We start from the raw sequence: 23,551 nt of genomic DNA, 5'->3' as shown, positions 1-23,551 counted from the left end.
AGTTGCATTGAGCAACTAATGACTGTAGATAAACACCAGAGAATCTTTTGTGATCTCTTTGCAAATCAACGAGCTGCTTCCTTGCTATTTATCATCTGCGTTTTCGGAATTAGGCATGGGTCGCTTCGAGCTCCGTAGGGATCGCCTTTTGTTAGATGTACCTCTACTACCCCGGTACAAGGAGTTGCTGGTAAGCCGGAATGCGTTACCCCAGCGCGACTGGGCACAGTACCTAACTATGGTAGCCAGTTGTCAACCAGGATCCAGAGTGTCGCCGCTCGCAGCGGAGACTTGCCGTGGCCGAACGACCCGGTAACTTGGCTGATCATCGACAAAAGCTCTGTAGTAATTCCAAATGTCATGCCTCCGAGCTGACTCCGTTATATGGAGGGGTTGGCCAACATGGTCCACTGCAGGTGAACGCTGCCAAGACGTTGTCAAAAAATAGTGCGAGGTAACATCTATATTATGGAATGACTCGGCCGATTTTCGCAATGCTCAGTCCGAGGATCCGTAGCAGAGCCTCAAGGAAACAAACCCCGTAGATGCACAATGCATGGATGGTTCGTGACTTGATGCACTTATACGGAGCTCGGAGTCGATACCTAGGTACCTTGCCCCCTCCAACTTCATTCATCACTGTCTGGCTTCGTGGCTATCACTATAATAGGTTCTCTTGCATCGTATTGCTGCACATCATCAATGTCAGCAGCCCATTGTCATGGAGCATGAGGTTACTGGGTATCTAGTATCCGATACTTGGCCTGACGTAGGTTGACCTGTAGTTCGCTGGGTCAAAATCCGAAAGGCTGTGAGTCCTGAATAAGGTACCATGAAAGAAGGCCCGTATCGGCAGCGATCTGCAGAAGCTTCAGATTAAGCTTCTGTCGATCCCTGCCCGCACGCAGGAACACATTGCAAAACCATGCGGTTTTTACTTTTGATAATTCCGGGTCCGGTGATCTCCGGCACTGAAAATCGGTGGGCTCGGAACGGTGAATCAATCCCTCTGCCTTTTACAGTGAAGCGCAGGTAGACTTCGACGGTAGCACTCGAGCATGGCCTTGCCTCGCCGTTGCTTCCATATTGCTCATCCTGAAATAGGCGAGGTAAAGGTGTAAACAAGCGCGCGGTAGTTGGGAATCGGCGCTCTTTTATTATCCCCAATCTCTGTCTAGGGTGTTTGCGTTATTTGTACTTAATATTTGGAGCTTGTGGTCTGCTCTGAAACAAATATGACTGACCACCTTTATGACCCTCGCTTGTTGAACCCATCCACATGTGTCGTGTTCTTCTTTTAACCGCCCCGTGCTCCTTGCTGTCGTAATTCTAGCGTCTTCTCAAGTCAACTTATTGTCGCCTCACAGAATGGACCTTCGAGGTAAATTTCATCAGTTCTCCTTCGAAATCACCTTCGCACATGCGACGATGGCCCGCTCCAAACGATCTGCGAATGACTCGCCCCGAAAAGCCAAGCAGTGGAACACCGTCATAAAGCCGCCGCAATATTCGCTATTTTGCGGCGCCACTGGATCTACCGGTAGTGACAGCTCTGTACACGCGGATGGGCGCCTGGATCTCAGGTCTACCAGGGAGCAATAGCCTAGGAAGTAGGGGATTACAATCCACTTACCAAGGTCCCAATTATGCTGGAGCTTGGGCTTGAGTCTTCTGGGCGCTGCACGACCAAAGTAGGTACTGATCAGGATTCTCCAGTCCGAAAGCACGACTAGGAGCTAGGAGCGGCTGGCTAGGGCAGAGAAGATACTTTGACCGCTGCTTTCCCCCCTTCTATGCAACTGGGTATAGTATTGGTTGGTGTGGATGCGAAAGAACATCATAATCTCCAGGGACTTAGGGCGGGAGCGTCTACAGGTTTTTGTCATTCTCAAGTGCTGTTGTGATATCTGCAGCATTCTAAAACCCAGCCTCTCATTGAAGGGGCGTTATCAGTTCTTTTCATGGGTCCAGGTGGCACATTTTGCAAGGAGGGCATTTTCTTCATGCCTAGGTAACGCCTGGCGCACTCGAAGTCTCGTCTACTCGGAGGTTTTGCGCTTTGCTGAGCAACCGACACCTCCGTGACATGTGGCCATCGTCGAGCAAACTTCCCTCTGAGGTGTCCACGGGTCGCAACTACAGAATCCCTTCAAGAAATTAGTGCCTTTCCCCCAAATATCCAAAGTCTCTACGAGGCCATCAAGGCCCTTGGTATGAGGATATCGCCTCGCAACATTGAATGTTCTAGCTGCCAGCCCGGGCTTCTTCGTAGGTCTCGTCTTCAGTTGATCTATATAAGCTTCGACAATGGAGATGTTGCTCATTTAAGCGCTGGGTCTTGAGCGTTTACCACCGTATGAAGGCGCCATGTATGGCCTCGGACGTATACGGAATAGAAGCGAAACCACATATATGTAATTACGACCGGTCCGATGATATCGATAGTTTGAAGAGGCACATGGTCACTAAACGGGCTAAAGGGGTCTAGGAAACCTTGTATTATGGTATGTACCCAGCCTCAGATGTATTTCATTTTTGACCACTATCATTGGTCTACTGTCATGTATGGCCAGCAGCTAAAGGATCACACAACAACCACCCCCAGAAGCAAGTCCCTCCTTAAAGCCCTCGGAATGGCCTGTTTTTCGGCCTTCGTCTCTGCCTTGAAGACGTCCCCGTTGATATCCCTCATTATCTTGAGATTTATCATAATTAGATTCAAATGTGAATGGTACTCTCATTCATATCGTGTCTGAGAAAGATACATACATGTTGCGATCTGCTTGTCCCTGCAGGCGACACAAACGATGTCCCCAGCTCGCTTATAATGCGACTCGAGCTCGTAGGTACCAGGGCCTCTGCAGGTATCTAGATGAAATCAGCCCTCGAAACCTAATGAAATGAGTTTTTGAGTTCTTAGAAAACCCGAAAACCCAAACTGTACCCAGGGGTGTCTGACGCTCGTCGCACCATGAAGCTCGTAGTGCGCGGTCCCGGTTGCAATCTTGAAGTCGACAATTTGTGCCAGGCATAGTTCTCTCTCGGAAATGTGATTTTGGAATTTTTGAGGGGTGGAAGGACTGACTTCAGATGTTAAGTGCAAGGAAAGAAATGCCAGTGTTTACGCTAGCATGTAATTATGGTATGACCATCTATGTAATGAGACCCGGGGCACCAGTATTCAGATTAATCTAGGTGTCTAGATATGCTTGACCACAGGGCAAGCCCTTCAGGCATTTATCTAACTGGCGCCTCATCACCACCATGGGTCATTGTGTTTGCTTTTCCACTTGAAGATATGGAACACGCCCCTTATTGGTTGTGTGACTTCCTCAGCCGTGTCTAGGTAACTGCCTAGGTGCATATGTAGCCTCATCCAGCCCAGATAAGCTAGATCCGCGTCACACTGACATTTGTTTGCTCTTCTTTTCCCAGGTATGACGATATTGTATCTGTGTCGGGTACACCTAGCCATTCAAAAGCACATGAGTACAAATTGATGCTTTCTTTATTTTCTACCTGCGTAGTTTCCGGGCCGTAGCAGTTCGCCCTGGAATGTCAGTACTTGAATCCGGTACAGACGATGCATCTTGGGGCGAGTAAATTCCACATGACTATCATTTTCTGTATCTGTAGTGTCCCGAACACGTCATTTGTTATGTCATTTCTATTATCTAAAACCACTGCCTACAGATATGTATACTACATGTACCCTTTCTTGCGCGTGGATTGAGTGCATTGGACGCTGTGTGGTCACCCCCAACGGATGTGACCGCACGCAGGCTTCGGACTATTATCGATTGACTGGTGTCATGATCGGAGGCAACCCCAATATGCTCGGTTAGATGCATGAGGTGCGAACATTCGTATCTCGGTGTTCTGTGCGCGTCTGGGTCGGGTTCAAGCGGCATGGTCCAGCATGGATACCTGTTTAGTCCACGTGTCAACTGGTCAGCCTGAGCATCTGCAAACATCAGGCATGCCTGCGGAAAGTTTGCGTGCTTCATCGCACAACATTCGCAAGCAACCAATAACTTAAGTGATTTCGCTCAGGGTGCTTTTTCGTATACGTCCGGAGACATGCATGGAGTCTTCGTACAGTCGTAAACGATTCCCCTGTAGATATTAGAGGATTTCCACCACCAAAAGGGTCTCCGGGGAGACAGTCCCTAGCGAGAAGCATTTTTGTTCCAAACGAGCCTGCTGACTTTTGATTGAATTCAAGAAAGTCTTCTGTCACTTCCACTCCCTTCCGTCTCCATCTCCATCCCCCCACCTCTTGCTTCCATACGCAGAAGCATGGCTACAAGTACAAGCAGTGGATAAAGGGTCTCTTCAGGGCACAGATATAAATGCCCTCAGCGATCTTGTGGCCGTGTTCAACTTTTTTGCAATCGGATTTGGAATGCGACCTCGTGCGGCGTGAGATTGACGCAATTTGTGACGTGTTTGACGCCCCTTGCAGCTGACCCCGTCGCAGACGAAGCAGAGAGGCAGTACCCCCAGCAGAAAATGAACCTCCGTTGCGAGGAAAGAAAAGGAGATGAATTAAGATAAATTCATGATTTTCTTGGCTGGCCTCATAGTCTGAAGAGCTACGCGGCGGGCATTTGGCAGCTGAGCACAGAGCGATTTGTTAAAGCTGAAGATTCAGAAGAGTCGGGATGCCAAGAAACAGAATCCCGTCTTGATAATTCACAAGCTTCGTATGCCGATGAAGGCTCTGCCAGTCCATCCGCCGCCACTGCACATTCTCGTGCCTCTCTCGCATTTTCTCTCCCCTAATACCGACTCAAGTGTTTTGTCTCTATTCTTCGGCAACTAGACACAATGCACCAGAGAATCTTGGGGTCAACTTCACCCCTTTTCACTGCTATGTCCGACGGGGGCCAAGTGACGTGTAATCTCTTCAAGCCCGGAGACCCAAATCATCTTCTTGCCCTCGAAGTTTCAGCCGTTCAGTACTAATTTGAGGGTCGTGCCGGAAAGCCATTCGCCATTTTTGTTGGAGTTTTGTATTGATCTGCTGTCTGCTGAAAATCGAGTACCTCACTCTCCGCCTGCTGTAACCTGCTGCTAAACCCCCCTTTAAGAACCACCCGGCCCCCCAAGAAGGGCAAATCTTCGAACGATGCTTGGTCCGTACTCGTCGTACTATGACGGAATCAGTACCTGAATCTGATGTTTGGAGAACAAAGAAAATGTGTCTTACCTCCGCCTTGGTGTGGCAGTACGACCTGAACTCGGGTGTCTGTCCCAGCAAACTGCCTCCGAACCACGGACCGTGCCTCTGCCTCTTGTGCGTAATGACCTGCACCTCCAAGCCGCCACTCCTCGCGCCTCCGCTGCGCACCTCACTGGCACGGATGCGGTTGTCGACCAGGTGCTTGATGTCTCTTTGCAGCCTGCGGCCAAAGTCCTTGTACAGCGTGCTACCACCCGAGAGCACGATGTTCTTGTACAGACCGCGACGGACGTCGATGGGGCTGGACTGGATGACGCCGTCGACAACGGTGGGCAGGGGCGTGAGGAAGTCGGAGCTGTAGATCTCCGGGTTGAAGAAGATCTCGGGGGCCAGGAACCGCTCGTAACCGACGTCGACGGTGACCTTGCGCCCACCAGGCTGGAGTACGGGGTGCTGGGCGAATCGTGTGGGGTCGCGGTCGAAACGGCTGAACTCCTTGACGATATCCGGGCAGACGTAGCAGTGTGCCTCCTTAATCTCCTGGGCGGTCTTGAGAGAAGAGTCAGGCTCACCGCGGTCACGCAGGAGGGACTGGACGAAATATGTAATATCGCGACCGGCGATGGGGATCGACTTGATCGAGGAGCCGATGACGTATCCCTCGGCCACGGGAATGACATGGGTAACACCGTCACCGGAGTCGATGACAGTTCCGGTCAGTGAACGGTCCTGCACCTTGGAGGAGGTCCAGGATGCGGCGAGGGCGAGGACGGCCTGCACGGCGATGTAGAGACCGGCGCAGTTGAATGACTCGAAGAAGATCTCGGCGGTGTTTTCTCGGTTCTCGGGGGGGTTTAGGGGCTGGGAGGTGAAGGTCAGCCAGCCGGAGTGACAGCGGAGACACCGGTGTATTACGTACTGGTTCGGTGAGAAGGAAGTGGTGGTCCTCAGGCTCTACTCGCAGATATTTGAAGATCGAGTTCGACCAGAAACGCTCCATGTGATCCTGCGCACAGTGTCAGCTGCCCATCTTCCAACGTCCCACGAATTGCCTGCTCGTACCCAGTTCTCTATTTGTCCATGGCGGATGGGATAATGGAGGCCGTATCCTGCTTCGGTCAGCCTTGCTGCGGACCAGCATTGAATTGCGTGTCGCGCTTACCAGGTCCACCAGATGCTGCTATTGCCTCATCGCCGATGAAGAAGTCCAGATCCTCTGTACCACGTTTCGAGTTGAGATGGCCGGACGGGCCAGCACCGCCGGTCAGGAAGGAAGGCTTGTTCCCAACGGCAGGACGTCCTGAGCCTGAGCCACCGGCGCCGCCACCGGCGCCTTTCGTTGCGATCGCGGTCGGGAAGACGAAGGACGGGGAGTCGTTGCCGGCGAAACCTATACGAGGGGTCCAACGTCAACGCGCTGTGGTGGGATTCGGTTGGAATTATGGGGGAATCATCCATACCTAGCTTGGAGAAACCCGTGCCGCTGTAGTGGGATTGGTTATCAGCACGATGCGTCCAGAACAGATGACAGCGACACTTCTAGGCGGGAATAGCTTCATGGGGGAGGGCGGGTGCTGGCTCGACCAAGCCCCCTGGTGGAAGTGGGGTCAGGCAGCTCCAGCTATGCCATGGGGTTCGTCCAGGGGCTGGAATTGACGTACTTGTCCATGACAACGGCGGGTGTTTGGTTGGCCATGGTTGCGAGGGCGGGAGCTGCGCACAAGTCTGGGTGGGTTGGATGGGAGATGCGCAGCTCTTGATCGAATTGGCGAGGGCGATGGCGGTGGTGATGGTGTATGAGGTGGGTAGGCACCGGGGAGAGGTGTGGTTGCCGTTGCTTGAGTACGCAAGTCGTAATGCGGTCAGGCCAAGCTAGTACCGTCCGCCTGTCTCTGGTCCACCCCACCCCTGAGCGTTCATGTGGCTGCCCGTGTGGCGCTTCTCCAAAATGTGGCGCTGCTCGGAATGTTACTGCTCCCTGGGTACTCCGTATTTGGCTACAGTATTTGCGCAGGCCCCAACTACAACCTTGCTCAAGCGCTCATCTTGATGCCATTTCCCCCTTCAGGGCTGCTCTCAACTCGCTAGTATCGACTCTGAGATTGTTATAGATCCAAATAAATCGCCCATGACAAGAGTACTCCGGAACTCCGGGCTCACTTTAAGGCGTTGAGAGAGAATGGCAAGATGTTGAAGCCTCCGTATCAATAACACAGGCACGAATGCCTGCACTCCTCTGCGACCTGCATCTCACCTGCCGCTTCTGGGACTTCCGGGTCTCCTGCCACGTGCTGGCCAAACACACAACTGACGTCTAGCGTGCTTTCAATTGCAGACATCTCGGCTTTTCTTGAGCGTGAGTCTTTCTGAATATTCTCTGCTTGATTTGCAACCCCATCATCCACAGGGGCGTTATTCCCGACTCCTGTGGACCCATATCATTCGTTACTCCATCCAATCATTCTCCCATTCGCCTCATCACGCAACATTCTCCAGCCTGTGCCTACACTTTGCTTCTGGCTCTACCTTCTTATTTCTGGTGGTGGCATCGCTCCTGAATGCCACCGTCCCACCGCCGCGTTCCCCTGTTCTCTCAGAAACATTGCCCAGACACCAAGCCCGGAGGAGACCTCCATCTGCTAGTAGGTGGTTTCCTTTTTGCACAATCCGCTTTGTCTGGTGTGGCATATTGCCCCTACCTGCCCTTTCTTTGCGTGTCACCATGATGCACTCTCAGAGCTTGTCCAGCCAGCCAAACCTCACTGCCCTGCGGTCAAAACTTGACAGCCAGTGACAATGGGGAGCACATCGTCGCCTGGCAGCTAGCAGCTAGCCGCGTTTCTCAGGGATTCTGAGACCTTCGGGCAGTAAATTCATCTCATTCACAGCACTTCCGGTCCACAAAACCGCCAGCAAAGTCTCCCTCTGGCTTCGTTGAGAAAAAGTTGGTATTGTACCGCTTGCTGGACAAGAAGCGGCAGAGAGTCAACCACTGCCACTGTCACTATACCAAACTCTGGCTCATCTCGAGTTCTGCCAGTGCCGTCTTCTACTAGGAGTTTGGGCTAAACTTTGCATTTCACTGACAAGTGAAGCAGGGTCTACTCATTGGCGTTGGGCGTTTGGCCGTTCCATTTTCTGTTCACTCCAAAATCGAGACGAAGCCGCTCTTCGTCTGTTACCAGCCAGAAGCCAACTGGAATTCCTTCTCGCTTCTCGCTTCGCGCTCCGCTCCAAACCTTCGAACGGGTCCAAAGCAAACCTGCTTTGACTTCCACGACACTTGCCAGTGCAGCATTGCAATCATGGACGCTTCTGATCCGAATCGTCACTTCTTTGGTCCAGAGACCCCGCCCAGACCATCACCAGCCTCAGATGCGTTAGAAGACAGGCTTGATGTGGGTTCTGACGGCACGGTTGACCGTCTCATTAAGAAGCGTAGCTCTATCGGCGATCAACGCCCGTCAATGGCCGTTTTCATCCACGCTGGCGCTGGCTACCATAGCCTCCAGAACGAGAATGTTCACCTCACTATGTGTGGGAAGTAGGTCCTCTCGCAACCCCTTCCTTTTCCCATGGAGCAACTTGTAAAGCAACATCGATACTGATAAACGCCAGGGCTGCCCAAGCGGCCATGAAGTGCTTGAAGGCCGGCGGTTCGGCCACTGACGCCGTAGAGGCTGCCATCGTGGTTCTGGAGAACAACGATATCACAAACGCGGGCTACGGAAGTAATCTTTCAGCCGATGGTATTGTCGAGTGCGATGCCACCGTTGTCGATCACTTTGGACGTAGCGGAGCTTGTGGCGCTGTTTCCTGTAAGCACCACTTGGCAAACGTCTTTTTTTATACTTAACTGACTTACGTCGTTTCCCATTTCAGATATCAAGAACCCAATCTCGCTTGCAAAACTCATCCTCGACACCAGCCTGAGACCTTTGACCCTTCGGCGCGTGCCCCCCAACATTTTGGTCGGTAAGGGGGCCACGAAGTTCGGGTTGGAGCACGGAATGTCTCTCGTCAAGAACAGGGCACTCATTTCAAAGAATGCTCTTCAACGTTACATGAAGTGGTGTGACGACCTCAGCAAAGCTCAAGCACGTGTGACACAGGAGTCTGGGCAGACGCAGGCTGAAGCGGCTTCCCCTGAAGAGGCCAAGTACAGTTCTGTCCCCGGGCCCGTGATCGAGCCGGTTGTCCAGGCCGAAGCTCTCGGCGGGCTGCAGTCTCTGACCAACATCAGGGCTGGCCAAGACCTCACGACACGCAATCACTCGTCTGCCCTTCTCACCGGAATGTGGAACGAGGGCCAGCCCGACTCACCTTGCGACTCTGCCTCGCCCAGCGCACCAGCTTCCGATCCTAGCACCCCAACCAAGCCGTCGCCCCTCGCAGCGGCTCTGCAGAACGGAATCCAGACCCCTACCAGATCCCCGAGAGGTTTTAACATGACCCGCCCCATCGACGCTACTGATGGTCCGGTGAGGGAGTCCCGATCCAAGCGCCTCAAGACCTCTTCCGAAGACTATGTCAACACAGCTAATGGCGCGAGTGACCTCTCGGATGACTCTTGGGACTGGGTGGACCACTCTGTGGCCGAGAAGCTGTTCTCTCGGCCCTCCAGCGGAATCGACCTCACCGAGCTGACCGCCGAGCCCGACAAGGCCGATAACGACAAGATCACAGACACTATTGGTGCCATTGCGATCGACGGCCAGGGCAACATAGCAGCGGGTTCCTCGTCGGGTGGCATCGGCATGAAACATAAAGGGCGTGTGGGTCCGGCGGCGCTCGTGGGGATTGGCACATTTGTGATGCCGCTTGACCCGGACGATGAGGAGGCCCGCTGCGTAGCGACCGTGACCAGCGGCACGGGCGAGCACATGGCTACCACCATGGCGGCTCACAAGTGCGCTGACCGGCTATACCACATGACCAAGGCCGGTCCCGGCGGGAACAACACAGGGGACGTGCCGGACGAGGGCACTATCATGGCCGACTTCGTCACGCGCGACTTCATGGGCCACCCAGGCGTGCGCAACCAGACCAGCGCCGGCGCGATCGGCGTCCTTGCTGTCAAGGCGACGTCGTCTGGAATTTATATGCACTGGGCGCACAACACCGACTCGTTTGCCCTTGCGCACATGGCTTCTTACCACAAGGAGCCCCAGTGCGTCATGAGCCGCCTCGGCCAGGGAAGTGGACCTGTCAATATTGGCGCGCAGAAGGTCCTTCGTGATCATGCGGCCGGCTCGAAGTCTCGTGGCTAAAGCTTTCGACCTGGCGGCGCGATACGACTTTTGGAGGGACGAATCACCGGCGAAATGGATCGCTGGTTTTCTGAGCACGGCTGGCATGGACTTGGCTGGGTTATGGCTAGATTGCACTGGTGGGCTTCACGCCCTCGATTTCCTCCTCGCTTTATTCACGTAGCCTAGACCGTCTCGATAGATTGCACAAATACAGATCATTTTCCTAGACCTCGGGATCAGCGTGACGTGTTTGGCTCGAGGGCGCTTTCAAGACCTCGTCAAAGGGTATTTATTCCTGGAGATGCAGGTCCCCAATCAGTTATGGGCATGGGCGCTGTGCTGTTTCTTTCTATCACGTCCTATATCTCTTCTTTTCCCGTCCATCATACATACTTCGCATGGTCAATTGGATATCCATCATATCCTTTCCCATCACACGCGGGACTACCTGGTCCGCTGGGGTATCTTATTTGATAAGACTCACCATGGTGTCTTGGTGGTACTCTTCCTTTCGTCTCTTCTTGGCTGTCCATTCTAGCAGCCACTCTTGCCAGCTGGAGAGCTGGCTAATCCCGGTCGCTAAACTGGACTGTAGGGTGATTCCCCGTCTGCCCAGGATCATTTACGAGCGACTCTCTTTCGTCTTTTTTCAGATACTCTCATGCTTCGTTTCATCGCTACCAGGCAAGCTGTCGCACCGGCTATCCAGCGCACTACTTGCTGGCGTCAGGGGGCAAGCATCCCCAAGCTCCTAGAAAGACTAAGCTCCATCTTGGACGATACAAGACCCCCCCAGCTCAGCCCGGCCTCGGCGTGCCCACGGCGCTACTGGGCTGTTCGCTGCCGACGGGCTCCCCGTTGAGCCCGAGCTTCCTCTTCTTCTTCTTCTTGCGCGGCACCACGGCTGGGCGTGCGCCGTACGTGCCGAGTGCTAGCCTGTTGCCGCACGTGAGGCACTCTGCGTCCTGCGGCACCTCGCAGAAGATGGACAGGCAGATGCTGCAGACAAAGCCCGTGTCGATGACCTTGCGGTGGCAGAAGCAGGCGGCGCGGAAGTCGACGCTCACCGTCGACGGGCTGACCAGCTGGTTCATGCCCGCGCCGCCACCCCCGCCGCCGCCGCCGCCGTGGTCGTCGTCGCCGTCGTGCTTGGTGGAGCCGCCGGTGTTTGACGTCGTCGTCATGACCGCCTTGGCCGAGGAGATGGAGGAGGCGAAGCCGAAGAGCAGGTAGGTCAGCAGGCCCTGGGGGCTGGCGGCCTCCATGAAGGTGCCGCGGGTGATGTAGCTCGCCTGCTGGAGGAAGGTGGCGCTGCCGTGCAGGGAGAGGATGTCGATGGGGATGCCGGCGTGGCTGGCGGCGAAGACGGCGTTCATTGTGGGGATGTACTGGGCCGGGGAGCTCTCGGAGACGGAGACGACGAGGATCCTCGCGTGCAGTCCCGCGAGGAGGCCGGCGCGCTGGGCGGAGAGGTTGGCGGCGGTGGAGCCACCGTTCTTCTTGGCGGCGAGGGTGGAGGCGTCGGCGTTGTCGTTGGCGGACAGGAGGATGGAGGTCTTGTTGATGTGCGACAGGGCGAGGGTCAGGGCGCCCGAGATCTGGGTGGTGGTGGTGGCCTGCAGGTCGGCCTCGGTGGTGGAGGACATGAGCTCGCGCAGGGAGGCGACGATTGAGGACTCGATCTGGGCGAACTGGGGGTACTTGTTGGCGGCATTGGCATTGCGCTTCTTGGGCGGCGGTATTGACGTGGGAGCGGCGTCTGCCATCTCGACGTCTCCGTCATGCTGGCCGTTCCCTCGAGGCCGTGCCTCCCTGGGCTTTGGACGTGGCGGGTAGAGCCATACTGCGCGGTTGGTGTGCGAGGCGATCAGCGCAACCTGGTTGGTGCTGCTGAAGGCGAGGTGGGAGTTGATGAAGACGAGGATGTTGGCGAGGGCCTTGGAGATGGGCAGGTCGCGCTTCAGGGCCGCCCAGGCGCGTGGGTTCGTGTCGATGACGACTGCACAGAGCGAGGGCGTCTCCTCGGTGGCGTAGATCTCGTAGTGGTCGGTGGCGTCGACAGCGTCCATCGTGCACGTGGGCCGTTGGCCGAGGGCCGTGAGCCCGTCAACTGAGCTGCTCTTGTGTGCCCAGCCTCTCCTCTCGAGGCTTGGTAGGTCTGACCGACTGCCTCGTCTGTGTAAGGTTGTGTCGTGGGTCGCAGTGGTGGTGTTGATGGGGTTCTGGGGGCAGGCAGACGAAGCTTTACGGACTGAATTCCGCGCCCTACGTTGGCAGCTCCAGCTCCCCCGGCTCCCAGTACGGATAGTACGTACGGATAGTGCAAGCAGTACCACAGCAGCCAATCTTATCTGATGCAACAAGGTCGTGTCGCCGTGCAGTTGGCAGCCGCAACGGCAGGACCCGAATCGCGGTCCCAGTTCAGATGAGACCTGCAGCCAGCTAGCTGGGTTAGGTGCTAGCACCCCGACGCCTTTCTGCCTCTTCAGTCCATGGACTACAACTTGCTGGGGGGTGAAGCAACGGTGCACGGAGTACTCCGTACCCACAAGTACCACCGCTCCCGGTCGCAGCGACATCGGGTGACGCTGTGGTGACACGGCCAAGCGCGGTACGGGGTGGTACGGGGTGGCACGGGCCAGACACGGTGCGATACGGTGCGCGGGCTAGCTCCATCTTCCCATCGCCCACATCCATCTCATTCTCCATCTTTTGTCCGCCAGGACGCGAGGAGGGGCACATCGGCCACAGCAGATTCATGTTCATACCCACGTCCATGGATGCTCAAGTGCGACCAGACAGACCACTCCTGGCCCCAGATGGTTCGCTATCGTTCCAGCCAGCGTGCACCTTGACCTTGACCATCCATCGGGGCCCCTCATAAATGTCAGCACCATCGGACGAGTGATTTTTTGGAAACTGACTTGTCTCTCGCCGATGAAGCCAGTCGCGTGAAACCCGAGCCAAGATCCCCGCGGGCATTCCGTTTGTTCAGAAATAGAACTGCGTGCCCCCCCTCAACAACTCTTGTTGTGCATTTATATGCGCGTCTATCTGGTCAGTCGATCAACCGGCTCAGTTGATTTATTCCACAGAACCTACCTTCCTAGCCTGCATACCACGGCAGCAGCTCCAGCTGTAGCTCCAACTCCAGCCGCGGGGTCGCCAGCTCCTCAACGCTTCTTTGCGCTTCGGTCGTCTTCCCCCAACCAAGGCGTGACTTTATCTGTTCTCACCTGATAGATCACGTCCAACATAATCCACCAGAACCCACGGTTCTGTTCATAGTCCCCAAGCCGCACATTCGCTCCCTTGTCCCACTCTACCCCGCCCACACATCACAATGGAGACAGTCAACGAGTATGCCAAGCAGGACCTGTCCAAGCTGGGCAGGGAAGACCAGACACTGCTGCTGTTCGCGCGGTTGATGGAGGGCGGCCAGGAGGACGACGATACCGTCAAGGACCTTGACTCGCTCACCAAGCTCCTACACGACGACCCCGAGGCCAGGAAGAAGGACAAGTCGATATGCGACGTCATCGATAGCGACTGCTTCGACACAATCCTCTGCTACCTCGACATGCGACAGCCCGATATCGTCCGCGGCCATGCCACCCTCACTGCCTCCGCCTACCTCAAAGCCTCCGGCGCCGATGGCTCCAAGCAGCTGCGCGACTTCTTCCAGGACCGCGTCAAGCGGGGCACCTACGACGACTACATCGTCGCCTTCTGCGTCGCCGCCGCCATCTTCCCCATCGTCCCCGACCTCATTACCGAGCTGTTCCTCAGCGAGGGCTTCCTGCCCAGCCTCGGACCGCTCATGCGCCGGAAGTGGAAGAGCCGGAAGGTCGAGACGGCGTGTCTGGAAATGTTGAACGCGGCGTGCATGAACCAGCAGTGCCGCGAGGCCGTCCAGAAATACTGTGTGGAGTGGCTGGAGGAGGTTGTCGACCAGGACCCTGATGAGGCTGTCAAGTCCATGTACGTCCGCGGCGGCCACGGCTCACATGGCGACGAAGGCTCCGTCTCCATGCGAAGGCACTCCGAAAACGTCCAGCATCTGGCTGCTGTTATACTTGCCAAGTTAAGGGTTAGCACCCCCGCCTCGATGCGACATCCTTCCGTCATCACCGACGAGCCCGAGGAGCTGGACGTCTAACTGACAGTTGGACACCCAGGCAATACAACCTGCCCGCGCACCGGATGGCCAGGGCGGAGACACGGAGCGAGTACAACAGGCCAGCACCACAATCGAGGAACTGTCCAAGATGTTCACCGACATGTTGGTCAAGGACCCAGAACACGCGCGTAATAACTCGATCGAGGGGCTGGCCTATGCGTCGCTACGGTCAAACGTCAAGGAAGACCTGTCCAAGAATAAGGAATTCTTGAAGCAGCTCGTCAAGACACTGGAAAATGCGCAACCAAAGTCACCACTCACATATGGGGCGTTGACTATACTGGTTAACCTCACTCGATTCCAGCCCAACAAGTCTGAGGAGGAGAAGAAGATGGACCAGCTGAAGGCATACGCTAACGCGGCTGGGAAGATCGCGCCCGATCCCCTCAACGACAACGAGCACGTCACGGCCCGATGCAAAGCGGTCTTCGAGGCAGGCGTCACGCCCGTCTTGGTAACACACAGCAAGAACGGCTCCGTAGCGTCGCTGACCCTAATTATTACAATCATCAACTCTCTCTCCCAGATAACCAGCATCCGCGGTCTACTGGCTCAGCAGGGCGCCGTCCGGCTCCTCATAGCAGCTTGGAATGCCCTTCCTTCTTCCGAGGCTCAGCCAAAACGCGTGGCCGCCCAAGCTCTCGCCCGCATACTCATATCTACCAACCCTGCCCTGGTATTCGGCGGCACGAGGCCCACACCACAGAGCGCAGCCATCCGCCCACTAGTATCCATCATCACACCAGACCAGGACGCCGAGACACGTGATCTCCTACCGACCTTTGAATCCCTCATGGCCTTGACCAACTTGGCGTCCACTGACGATGACACGCGCGCGGCCATCGTGCGCCAGGCCTGGCCCGAGCTGGAGGAACAGCTGCTGTCGACCAACGCACTGGTGACTAAGGCAGCAGTCGAGCTGGTGTGCAACCTCGTGCAGTGTGTGGAAGCGATCGCGCTGTACGCGGATGGGACAGCCAAGGCGCGCGACAGGCTACACATCCTCCTCGCACTGGCGGACGCCGAGGATGAGGGCACAAGAAGCGGGGCGGGCGGCGCGCTGGCCACGCTCGTGGGCGTCGAAGAGGTTGTCACGGCCCTCCTAGCGCGCGAGCGCGGTGTGCGCAACATTCTGGGCCTGTGCGCCGATGAGTCCAGCGAGGATATCCGTCACCGGGGGGTGTTTGTCGTGTACAGCCTCGTCACCATGGACAGCGATGTCGGGGCCCGCGCGAGGGCCAAGATCCGCGATGAGGGCGGCGTTGATGTCCTCCGCGATTGTGCGCGCCGTACGCGGAGGCCTGAGGTGCTGGACTTGGCCGTGCAGGCGTTGAAGCTGATTATGGAGGAGAACTAGGCCCTTTGTGTTTCACTTTCGGTGGGGTTGGGGTGTTACGATGCATACATCTTGTGAGCGTGTTTGATTATTCCAAAACTGGTGCGTTAGATGACTTCATGATCCGTATGTGTGGTTTTACTTTCTGGGATTACCGGTTTAGCTGGAGTCGGTACTCATTTTGCCTTTCCAAGGCCTCCCACGTGGATCATATGTGAGCTTTTGCAAGACTTTTGGAAGAGTTTGGGGAGATTGGCTTTCTGAGATGCCAGGTATCAGCCAATGAATCGAGCATCCTCCAGGATTTCAGGTCATGATGTGTCCATCCCCGTCTACTTCTGTCTCCTACGCCGACACTCAAATGGCGACTTCGCCTCTCTAACCATCGCGTGTGCTTCTATCGGTCTGTTAATGAGCCACCAGTGTGGTAAGATGGTTTGATGTTGTCCCTCGCGGAGGGGTGCAGTGCAAGGGGCTGAGCTCAAGATTCTTCCTCCTGTCTTCTGTCCGTACTCGGAGAAGGGGCTGTCGAACTTGTAGTAGTACATCAGAACCTGTTGTGGACATGCACTTACATTCTCGTCCTCGATCCGATTCTCGTGTTTGCAACCACACCTGCGTGAGAAGCCAGATGCCACTGTCTAACCATGCGATCTGAGGCCTTCTACACAATACAAAAACGTTTCCGAACAAAGCCCCGGGACAGCACACTAAATCTCTCATCCTTGTCAGCATCCGGATTGTTCCATCCTGTCTCCAAAACTCCGACTCTGCGGAAAGTATCCTCGCCCACCCGCTCCAACAATAGGCATTGCGTTGGGAATCGTATGCCCCAACAGATCATCGCCGCAGTCCATTCACACACCCAGCGCCCATCTACTCGTGCTTTGCCTGCGCACAGGTTCTCGGCCGTCTGGTCCAACGTCATGATGAATGTCCGTATGCCGCCTCCTTCTAGCCACACGGGCATCCCCGGCGAAACAAAAGCAGTGACGGTCGTGGACCAAGCGGTAAGGTAGAGAATGGGCGCCGGCTCTGGACCGCTGCCAAATGACAGTCCGGGACCCCGGCGAAAATGATCAGAAATATCCAAGACTTGCGAGCCGACCACGATCTCTAAAGATATGTCGCTGGGTCCCCAAGACGTCTCAGAGTGAGACTCTCCCCGCGAGCGTGCCCTCTCTACCAACCAGTGATAGGGTCCGACGGGGAAGTGTCGCGAATCGAAGTCCCACTTCGCGGTAAAATTATCAGACCAGATCCAAGCAGCCCACGTCCAAGAGGGCATCCCCGGGACGCGGCGCAAGGCCCCCCTGCGGTTGGCGCTCCAGAGCAGGCCGTAGCCGGGCTGCCTTATAGCACCATCGGGGCCGAGGAGGAACGGGACCCCCCAGACATGCACCGCCGCCGGGCGCAGCCTCTCGTAGGCCCTGAGGATCCCGCGGAAGGCGTTGAGCGAGTCGGACGGGTACGTCAGGTTGCGCCTCGTGTACTCGTTGATGTGGGCGAATATCCCGCTGCTCGCCCTCACGCGGTCCTCCCCTCTGAACTGCAGGATCGCCCAGTCGTCCGTGAAGACCAGGCGCCGCCGGGAGAGGAGGCCTTCCTGGTATGTCCACCCGCGTGTTGACCAGACGGACGTCTCGATCTGCCCGAGGCGCACGTACGATTCGAGGCACAGGTGGGAGAGCCTCGCGTATACGAGGCCATCCCACGGGGGCACGTGGTCCTCCCCTGATGCCTTGGATAGACCGGACACGCTGGGCAGGCCGTGGGCGCCTTCGCTTCCGGAGGCCGCGATTATGGTCAGGGAGGCTGCTTCGTATATGGCGTCCATGTTGCTGATCATAAAGTGCTTTGTCCCTGGCTCCGTGCTGTTGATACAGTACCGGTCAACCCACAGGAACTGCTTCCCAAGCACCCGGACGACGTTTATGGCGTCTTGTATTGTCTGTGGGAGACGACGCCCGTGTAGGTCCGACTCGAACGTGTTGTCCTCGTCTTCACTTGCTTTCGAGCCCCAGACGTAGCTCAGCGCCACGTACTCACAGCCCGGCTCTGCAGCAACCACGCGCATCGAGAAGCAGTCAATGACCAAGAGACCCGGAAGTGCTGCCGAGGAGTAGTGATTCCCATCCGGCTCGAACTCATCATCGGCCTCCTGGAGAAGCTCTCGCACGTCACGGGGGCTCAGATCTACACCCGCTGACCCCGGCGGAGAATTCCCAGAGCAGTCTTTCAGGAAGTACTCAAGGGAGATGGTCCTCCATAGTTCCGCGGGGAACGTTTTTCCTGGTTCTGTCACAGAATTGCAGCTGTTGAAAAGTGCCTGCGGGGCTTCAGCAGCGATATCCTCGAAGGCTGGCTCGTCACATGCATGGCCTTCGAGAGTAGCTGAGGATTGCGCGTCAGGCCCTGCTCCTGTCAGAACCTCTTGGCAGAGATTCCATGATGGCCTACAAACCTAGGCAGCGACTCACGATGTTTTTGTCTTGGGTACCGGTCAGACCTGTTTTTCGGAAGCGAGCGGCTGGACTCTGCTCGTCTCGTGCGAGGACCGGTCGCCGAGGTGACCTGGGCCGCTTGAGTAAAGCCTAACTGAGACATGTGTTTTTTGTGTCTCGATTAGCGTATTACAAAAAAAGCACTTCTCAGTTAATAGAATCACAATTGATGAAATGCGAGTCCGGTTGCCCGTAGCTGTGTTATAATGCTCTCCATAGTGTAAGCGACGGCCATGGAGTATCAAGTAAGCCAGGTCCCGAATGAGACCCACGCCACGTGTGCCCGCCGCATTCGTAAGAATGGCTCCAGGGGTCCCTAATCGTGACTGCGTGCACGCAATGTGCTGCTGTAACTGACACCCACACCAACAAGTAAGTTGAGGCCTCAGTCTTCAGATTCTCGGTGTTGATTTGTGATTTGAGAATATTGCGTATGTTCATGGATGGCTGTATGCTCTCATCACTCACCTGTGCTCTACGAATCCTCTTCATTCTGTTCACCCTTGCCCCATGGGGCCGTGCCCACATGCAGCTCGTCATTGTATACATCACGGGTCCTCTTCTGCGGGTCAAATTGCCAGCCTCACATTCCAAGAAATCCAATTTCGCATGCCACAGAGGCCAGCAGGAGACGAGCTCGCGATGCTAGATAGATAGACCCCCGCTGTTCTTCTGTCTCGGCTCTCCCACACCAAGGAACGTCCCATCCCACAGCCTCTGGATCCCCTGCACGGCACTCACCCCTAGACGCACCCATATGCTCTTGTGGCCCTTCTCGACCATGGCGCCGACCGTACCATTATCATAAGTCCACTCGAACTCGGCCTGGTTAGGGATCAGCTGGTCATGGAACCGCGGCTCGGCCATCGCCTGGCGCATGTCCATGCCGTGCTCGAGCAGGTGCCAGGCCGTCAGCGTGGTGGACGAGATGATCCTGCTCCCGCCCGCGGCGCCCGTGACGAAGAACACGGTCCCGTTGGGGAACTCGGCGATGATGGGCGTGATGGAGCTCATGCACCGCTTCCCCGGGCGGATGAAGTTGGCGGGCGAGGGCGCAAACCCGAAGACGTTGCGGGCGCCGGGGGTGCTGAAGTCGGCCATCTCGTCGTTGAGGATGATGCCGCTCTTGGGCGTCATGATCTGTGCGCCGAACAACAGGTTCACCGTCGTCGTCGATGAGACGGTCAGCCCGGACGCGTCTGCCGTCACGATGTGCGATGTGCCGTGGCTCTCCGCGGCGTACTCGCCGCGGGGGTCGTACTCGTCTATTGGGAGCGTGCTATTGTCGTCGATGCGGTCGTGGATGGACCGAGCATTCTGCTTGCTTAGCAGCGTGTCCTCGAGTGCCTCGATGCCGGGGAGGAAGTCTGGGTCTCCCAGCGCCAGGCGGGCGCCGTAGGCGAAGCGCATGGCCTCAAGGAAGCGGTGGGTTGTCAAATTTGTATCGGCGAGGTCTGCGGTCGGATACTGCTCCATTGTCTTGAGCGTGCTCAGCATGACGGCGCCTGAGCTGGGGGCCCCGGTTGTGTAGAGCTTAAACCCGCGGAAGTCGATGCTGAGGGGCCGTTTGGACAGGGCCTTGTAGGATTTCAGGTCGTCCAGTGTGAGGGTCCCGTTCGTCTCCCGGGTCACCTTGACCATTTCCTCTGCGAGCTCCCCCTCGTAGAAGGCTCTCACCCCATGCCTTCCGATCTTTTCCAGCGTGCTAGATGATGAAGTTAGCAGACAGCATTTTTGTGTCCACGAGCACACACCTACTCTGCGTAGCGTCTCCTTGTTATTACATCTCCAAGTTGAAGAAGAGAACCGTTTGGAGCAAAGTCCTCTGCCCATATCGGATCATCGACCAGGAAATTGCCGTTCGGCCCGTTGATAGCGGCATTCATGTACCGCACCAAGTCCTCGGTGACATTGAATCCGTTGCGTGCCAAGTGTACTGCGGGGTTGACCAGAGCTCGCCATGGCAATGAGCCATACTTGTTGTGCAGGTACTCGAGGCCTCTCAGCTCACTGGGGACGGCCACAGAGAGACCGCCAAAGACCGCCCCTGCCAAGTTTCCTTGGTACATGTCCTCGTACGCGGCGGCTGGCGCAGCTTCTCGGTAGTCTACTGTCTCATAGTTGCCGTGTGCGTCACGGACAAGAGCGAACCCACCACCTCCTATGCCGGAGTGGTACATCCCAATCACGCCGACGCACAGGTTCGTGCCCACCATGGCATCGGCGGCGTTGCCCTACAGATCGTGAGCGTGGGATTCCAGAGAGCAAGATGCAGGGATACAAACGCCGTTCTTCAGCAAATCTATGCCTATCTGTGAGCATATTGTGCTCTCGCTTGCGACTGCTCCATGCGATCCCTGAAGTGGCGCCTGGAAGGGCGACAGGGGCGAAGATGCTGCTGCGTGGTAGAGGGCGATAGTGGATAGCAACTCAAAATGAAAATTCCCTACGTGTTGGTCAGGCACAGAACTTTGAACGCGGGAGCTTCCGGGGCAAGGTGAGTCGGTGGGAAATCTCACCCATGCTTATCAATGTGCGAGCCGGTGCAGCCGCCGAGAAGAGAACCAAGAGACGAAGACGAAGGACCAGGATAACGCCCGATAAGTGCGAGAGACGCTAGAAGTATAGGACATCTATCAAAGAAAAATGGGGAGAAAAAAAGGATGAATTCTAGGAATAATCTATTCAAGGGAATCAATGAATCAGCTCGCCGAGGGATTGTGGACAGCGAGATGACGAGCGCCGGCACGAGACCGGCGTGCTCACGGGGGCGGGATACGGAGACGGAAGTCAGGTTTACATAATGACTGCAAGTGTGCAGCAGCCCGTGTGCAGTGTGCACAAACGCCAGGGACTAGGACCAGGGTGTGGTACATCAGCTTGGCGCTAACCCGATCGGCGGCCACTCCTCGAGCCAATCACGGCGCCCTTGAAAACAATTTCGAAATATCAAGTCCATCTCACTCGCCCTCATCAAGACGGCGCACTGTATCATCAGCATTTCTTTTCGTGTGGTATAAATCCGATAAGAGCTTGAGTATAATCGCATTCTCGTCATCGATGCGTCTCTTCTCATCCAAGTTTGTCAGGACTTTCGCATCATCTGCATACAAGAGGCCTTTCCAGCAAAGACCCGACTTCATCCAGCGACAGCCAAGGATGGCTTCGCCTGTTGCAGAGCCTGGCGCTGAGCCACAAGCAAAGGCGGAGGCCCACAGCAAGACGAACGGCAAGCGACCATTCAAAGGAGGCCAGGATGGTCCAAGGGGCTGGGGCAACAACTCCAAAAAGAAGATGCCCAAGAAGCAGAAACCAGCCAAGGAAGGCTCACACGAGGAAGTCCTCATGCTTGACATCCAAGCTCTCATCGAGGAGACAAGAACGGCGGACGAAGGTGCAGCTACAGAGGCTCCACCTGAGACTCTCCCAGAACAAGGCTCCGAGATCGAGGTCGAGGTCCTCAAGCTCTCCTCCACAGGCGACGGCCTGGCAAGGCAGCCTGGCTCAAAACAGATCTACGTCGTGCCCTTCGCAATACCTGGCGACACCGTCAAGGTAAAAGCGTATCGACACCTCCCCAGGGATGGCTACTCCGTCGCAGACTTCATATCCGTCGTCAAGCCATCACCACTCCGCGACGACAGCAGGATAAAGTGCAAGTACTTCACAAGATGCGGCGGCTGCCAGTTCCAGATGATGGACTACTCAGAGCAGCTGAAGCACAAGAAGACCATCGTGGAGCGCGCCTTCAAGAACTTCTCAGACCTGCCGCCGGAGCTGGTCCCAGCGGTCCAGGACACGTTCAGTAGCCCGCTGCAGTATGGCTACAGGACAAAGCTGACGCCGCACTTTGACGGCCCGCCGGGCTTCCAGGGCAAGAGGCGCGGCGGGCCCAAGGAGAAGAAGGTACTGCAGGAGATGCCGGACATCGGTTTCATGCTCAAGGGCGGGCCGAGGCGGGTCTTGGACATTGAGGACTGCCCGATCGGCACGGACGCCGTGCGCCGCGGCATGGCGCGCGAGCGAGAGCGCATGAGGGCCGAGTACGGGCAGTACGAGCGGGGGGCGACCATCCTGCTGCGCGAGAACACGGCCCGCGTGCCCAAGGGCGAGCCACTACCCGACCCGCTGCCGCAGGACGCCGTCGTGGTCGAGAACGACAGCAGCACCGACATCAAGACGTGCATCACGGACAACAACGCCATGTCGACCGAGTTCATCGGCGACTTCACGTTCACCAACCGCGCGGGCGACTTCTTCCAGAACAACAACTCCATCCTCAAGCCCTTCACAGACCACATCCGCGACCACATCCTGCCGCCGCCCCCAGCTACTACTGCCCCCGACGCCAACGACGGCAAGAAGCCCATCAGGTACCTCATCGACGCCTACTCGGGCTCCGGCCTCTTCACCATCACCCTCTCCACCCTCTTCCCCGGCGGCAGCATCGGCATCGACATCGCCGAGAAGTCGATCGCCTTCGCGCGGCGCAACGCGGCCCTCAACGGGCTCGCGGAGGGCAAGCAGTGCACCTTCATCGCGGCCGACGCGCCCCGGCTCTTCGAGTCCGTCTCCCAGTTCGACCCGGACGAGACGGCGGTCGTGCTCGACCCTCCCCGGAAGGGGTGCGACGAGAGCTTCCTGCGGCAGCTGCTGGGCTTCGCGCCGCGGCGGGTCGTGTATGTCAGCTGTAACGTGCACACGCAGGCGCGGGATGTCGGGGTGCTCGTCCGCGGGGAGGTGGGCGGTTTCATGAAGGGGGCCGCTGGGGGAGGCGGTAGTGGGGAGAACGAGGAGGGCGAGAAGAAGAAGACGAGGTATGAGATTGAGAGCTTGAGGGGGTTTGACTTCTTCCCGCAGACGGGGCATGTTGAGGGCGTGGCGATCCTGAATAGGGTTGACAATTGAGGAGGACTGTCTGGATGGAGCATGATGTCTGCTGGGTCATGGCCATATTGGAGAAGGATATGGGCGTTGCAATCAGGCCGTACGCGAAAAGGGTGTGTGACGAGGTGTATGACCCAGCATTGAATGTCGACATCAATACCAATACAAATTGATACCCTGGTGCTCGAGGCCCATCAAAACACCCAA

The 23,551-nt window shown here is 56.5% G+C and overlaps 7 protein-coding genes across 7 annotated transcripts; 3 read left to right on the top strand and 4 right to left on the bottom strand.

Annotated features, from left to right (window-relative positions):
• Window positions 1-4,375: 4,375 nt before the first annotated feature.
• Window positions 4,376-7,023, bottom strand: KVR01_007502 (actin-related protein 3). Its single transcript, XM_044787967.1, has 7 exons — window positions 6,847-7,023; window positions 6,646-6,668; window positions 6,348-6,575; window positions 6,248-6,294; window positions 6,105-6,191; window positions 5,213-6,046; window positions 4,376-5,154 (listed from the first exon to the last, which is right to left on the bottom strand). The coding sequence occupies exons 1-7, from the start codon at window positions 6,879-6,881 to the stop codon at window positions 5,089-5,091; spliced, it is 1,320 nt and encodes a 439-aa protein (XP_044643755.1). The 5' UTR covers window positions 6,882-7,023; the 3' UTR covers window positions 4,376-5,088.
• A 189-nt stretch (window positions 7,024-7,212) lies between these two features.
• KVR01_007188 (uncharacterized protein) lies at window positions 7,213-10,665 on the top strand. Its single transcript, XM_044789081.1, has 3 exons — window positions 7,213-7,541; window positions 8,284-9,003; window positions 9,068-10,665. The coding sequence occupies exons 2-3, from the start codon at window positions 8,820-8,822 to the stop codon at window positions 10,453-10,455; spliced, it is 1,572 nt and encodes a 523-aa protein (XP_044643441.1). The 5' UTR covers window positions 7,213-7,541; window positions 8,284-8,819; the 3' UTR covers window positions 10,456-10,665.
• A 21-nt stretch (window positions 10,666-10,686) lies between these two features.
• KVR01_007435 (TFIIH/NER complex subunit TFB4) lies at window positions 10,687-12,770 on the bottom strand. Its single transcript, XM_044782255.1, has one exon. The coding sequence runs from the start codon at window positions 12,504-12,506 to the stop codon at window positions 11,235-11,237; it is 1,272 nt and encodes a 423-aa protein (XP_044643688.1). The 5' UTR covers window positions 12,507-12,770; the 3' UTR covers window positions 10,687-11,234.
• Window positions 12,771-13,170: 400 nt separating this feature from the next.
• KVR01_007244 (uncharacterized protein) lies at window positions 13,171-16,257 on the top strand. The gene is made up of 2 exons (XM_044781587.1): window positions 13,171-14,527; window positions 14,616-16,257. Exons 1-2 carry the CDS (start codon window positions 13,781-13,783, stop codon window positions 15,972-15,974), a joined length of 2,106 nt encoding a protein of 701 aa, XP_044643497.1. The 5' UTR covers window positions 13,171-13,780; the 3' UTR covers window positions 15,975-16,257.
• Window positions 16,258-16,513: 256 nt separating this feature from the next.
• Window positions 16,514-18,560, bottom strand: KVR01_007616 (uncharacterized protein; the record flags this gene model as incomplete). Its single annotated transcript, XM_044790081.1, has 2 exons — window positions 16,514-18,335; window positions 18,434-18,560. 2 exons carry the CDS (start codon window positions 18,558-18,560, stop codon window positions 16,618-16,620), a joined length of 1,845 nt encoding a protein of 614 aa, XP_044643869.1. The 3' UTR covers window positions 16,514-16,617.
• A 207-nt stretch (window positions 18,561-18,767) lies between these two features.
• KVR01_007142 (uncharacterized protein) lies at window positions 18,768-21,219 on the bottom strand. Its single transcript, XM_044792414.1, has 5 exons — window positions 20,977-21,219; window positions 20,743-20,903; window positions 20,216-20,691; window positions 18,926-20,162; window positions 18,768-18,810 (listed from the first exon to the last, which is right to left on the bottom strand). Exons 1-4 carry the CDS (start codon window positions 20,978-20,980, stop codon window positions 19,103-19,105), a joined length of 1,701 nt encoding a protein of 566 aa, XP_044643395.1. The 5' UTR covers window positions 20,981-21,219; the 3' UTR covers window positions 18,768-18,810; window positions 18,926-19,102.
• Window positions 21,220-21,424: 205 nt separating this feature from the next.
• Window positions 21,425-23,537, top strand: KVR01_007600 (tRNA (uracil(54)-C(5))-methyltransferase). The gene has a single exon (XM_044782404.1). The coding sequence runs from the start codon at window positions 21,518-21,520 to the stop codon at window positions 23,363-23,365; it is 1,848 nt and encodes a 615-aa protein (XP_044643853.1). The 5' UTR covers window positions 21,425-21,517; the 3' UTR covers window positions 23,366-23,537.
• Window positions 23,538-23,551: the final 14 nt, after the last annotated feature.

This window comes from Diaporthe batatas, assembly GCF_019321695.1.
Source record: "Diaporthe batatas strain CRI 302-4 chromosome Unknown Contig00008, whole genome shotgun sequence".
Lineage (NCBI taxonomy): Eukaryota > Fungi > Ascomycota > Sordariomycetes > Diaporthales > Diaporthaceae > Diaporthe > Diaporthe batatas.
Note: the sequence above shows the minus strand (reverse complement) of the source record. Positions and strands in the feature narration are given on the sequence as shown.